This window comes from Gossypium raimondii, chromosome 3, assembly GCF_025698545.1.
Source record: "Gossypium raimondii isolate GPD5lz chromosome 3, ASM2569854v1, whole genome shotgun sequence".
Classification (NCBI taxonomy): domain Eukaryota; kingdom Viridiplantae; phylum Streptophyta; class Magnoliopsida; order Malvales; family Malvaceae; genus Gossypium; species Gossypium raimondii.
In genome coordinates, this window is record NC_068567.1 from 60,400,705 (window position 1) to 60,403,330 (window position 2,626).

The 2,626-nt window shown below is 27.1% G+C and overlaps 1 protein-coding gene across 1 annotated transcript in view; it reads left to right on the forward strand.

Moving 5' to 3' along the window:
- Positions 1–1,057, forward strand: part of LOC105795183 (pentatricopeptide repeat-containing protein At5g38730) — a 2,188-nt gene extending 1,131 nt beyond the window's left edge. Inside the window, exon 1 of the mRNA XM_012624700.2 lies at positions 1–1,057. This exon is cut by the window's left edge and continues 1,131 nt beyond it. Coding sequence (XP_012480154.1) covers positions 1–906 — 906 coding nt within the window. The 3' untranslated portion in view covers positions 907–1,057.
- The last annotated feature ends 1,569 nt before the right edge of the window (positions 1,058–2,626 follow it).

Sequence of the window (2,626 nt, forward strand, 5' to 3'; positions counted from 1 at the left end):
GAAATGAAAGGTGTTAGTGTTAGTCCTAACCATGTCACTTACACTACTTTAATTGATGGTTATTGTAGAGTGAATGAGCTAGGAGAAGCATTAAGATTGCGAGACATAATGGAGGCTAAAGGGATTTATCCAGGAGTTGTTACTTATAACTCAATCATTCGTAAGTTGTGCGAAGACGGTAAAATAAGGGAAGCTAATTGGATTTTGAATGAGATGAATGAAAAGAAAGTTGAACCTGATAATGTGACTTGTAACACATTGATCAATGCATATTGCAAGATTGGAGACATGGGGTCTGCTATGAAAGTGAAGAACAAGATGATGGAAGCCGGATTGAAGTTAGATCAATTTACATTCAAGGCATTGATTCATGGATTTTTCAAGGTGAATGAAATGGATAGTGCAAAAGATTACTTGTTCAACATGCTTGATGCAGGGTTTTGTCCTAGTTATTGCACCTATTCATGGCTTGTTGATGGGTATTGTAACTTAGGCAAAGAAGAAGAAGTTATGAAGTTTCCAGATGAATTGTTGAAAAGAGGCTTAATTGTTGATGTCTCGGTGTACAGGGCACTCATAAGACGGTTTTGTAAACGAGAAAGGCTCGATTGCGCCGAAAGAATATTCGGCGTTATGCAAGGAAAAGGTATATGTGGAGATAGTGTAATATATGCTAACCTAGCATATGGTTATTGGAAAATGGGGAAGGTGAATGCTGCTTCAAATCTATTAAATGAAATGTATGAAAAGAGGTTGATGATAACTCTCAAAATCTATAGATCTTTCACTGCTTCATATGGTGGTGATAATAATAATAGCATTTTAGGTTTGTTTTGGAATCATGTGGTTCAAAGGGGATTAATTTCTAAGAGTATTTTGAAGGATATCAATAAAGGTGAGATTTGAACCTAAGTTGTAGCCTATTGGTCTGGTATTTTACCTGAAGAAGAGCTTGGTTCGAATAATCGTTGTAAAAAAAAAGATTTGGATTCATGAATTAACCTTTCATATAGCAGTTCATATGGTTCAAAATTCAACTGCTATTTCCCCTTTTTTATTCTTGCTTCTTAAAAGGTAATGTGAGCATAGTTATACTTTGCAATATATACTTGTAGACACCCAACTTCATGAGACTTAATTTCAATTAAGCGTGAGCAACATTCGAAAAATTCGAAAAAAAAATTTAATTTTAGGTTATCGGATCGAGTTTCCGGTTTATTTGATTTCGAGTTAAGTTGAGATTTATAATTCGAATAACTTGAATAATTCAAATAATGGATTGGTACAAATACTTTTTTTTCTCATCAATCTCGAACATGAGCAAATTTGTTTTTTCAACAAAAAATTTAGAATAATTTTAAAATTTAAAATATTTATAAAAATTTCATAGTTTAAAAAATTATAAATATAAAGAATATATAAAAAATTAATTTTTTTAAAAATTTGAAATAATAATTTTGATGACTTAAACAAGTAGATTACAAATTCAAGTCTATCATACTAAAATATCTTCTTCTTTTTTGTCTTACTTTGCTTTGAAAGAATTTCAAATATATATTATTTCAAATTTATATGCTCTAATATGGAATTAATTCCATGGCAACAAGATTTTATTTGATATGTTTAAACTTTTAATTTAATTCAAACAATATCACTCGATTTGAATCAACTTAAATTTCATTTCACTCAATTTGATTTGAAAAAAAAAATTCAAATAAAGTTAAGATGATAAAATAGAACTCGTCAGTTCGACTAACTCGAATTTTTTCACTTGATTCGATCGAACATTCACACGTGGATCTAATTCAATATTGTATTAATTCCATTTTGATTCAATTTTAATTATCAAATTTAATAACTCAAAAAATTACTCATTTGTTAGACTTATTAGAACCAATTATGTAAGTAAATAAAATATTGATATAAATAATAATTAAGAATTGGTTTTTGTTCTAGATTCTATTAAAAATATAAATTTATTTTTGGTTAGTTTGAATTTATATAAAAGTGCAATGACTAAATTCTTAAAAATAAAAGTAGATGGAATACATTCTTAAAATGTAGAGGACTAAATTCTTAAAAGAATAAAAGTACAGAACTAAATTTCAAATTTGTGAAGAGTACAAGGACCTATGACATATTTTAACCTTTTAAATATTAAATACTTTTTAAACATCGATAAATTTGAAACAATACCTCAAAGCAAATTAATATCAATACTAGTTTGAATAGAAAATGATACGCTTACGGCCAAAAATTCTACCATGCTTTTGCAAAAGAGAAAAGTATATCGAAAATTTTAATTATAGCATTAGAAATTTTGGATAACCTCTAAGGTGGGATATTATTATAGTGAGATCTTGTTAGATTTTTTAAAATTAACAATTGTGAATAAATGAGGGATTATATTCAAATTATTAAAAAAGTATAAAAATTATAAAATTATATATTTTAATAAATTTATTTTTTAAAATTAATTCATTAGTAACATGGTATACACATGGACTATAACATGATTCATCTATTTTAAGGTGATTTTACAAGCTATGCAAGTTCAAAGATTAAAAAGAAACAAAAATTAAATAAATCATTAAAATATATTTTTTATAAAATTAGAGGACCAAAT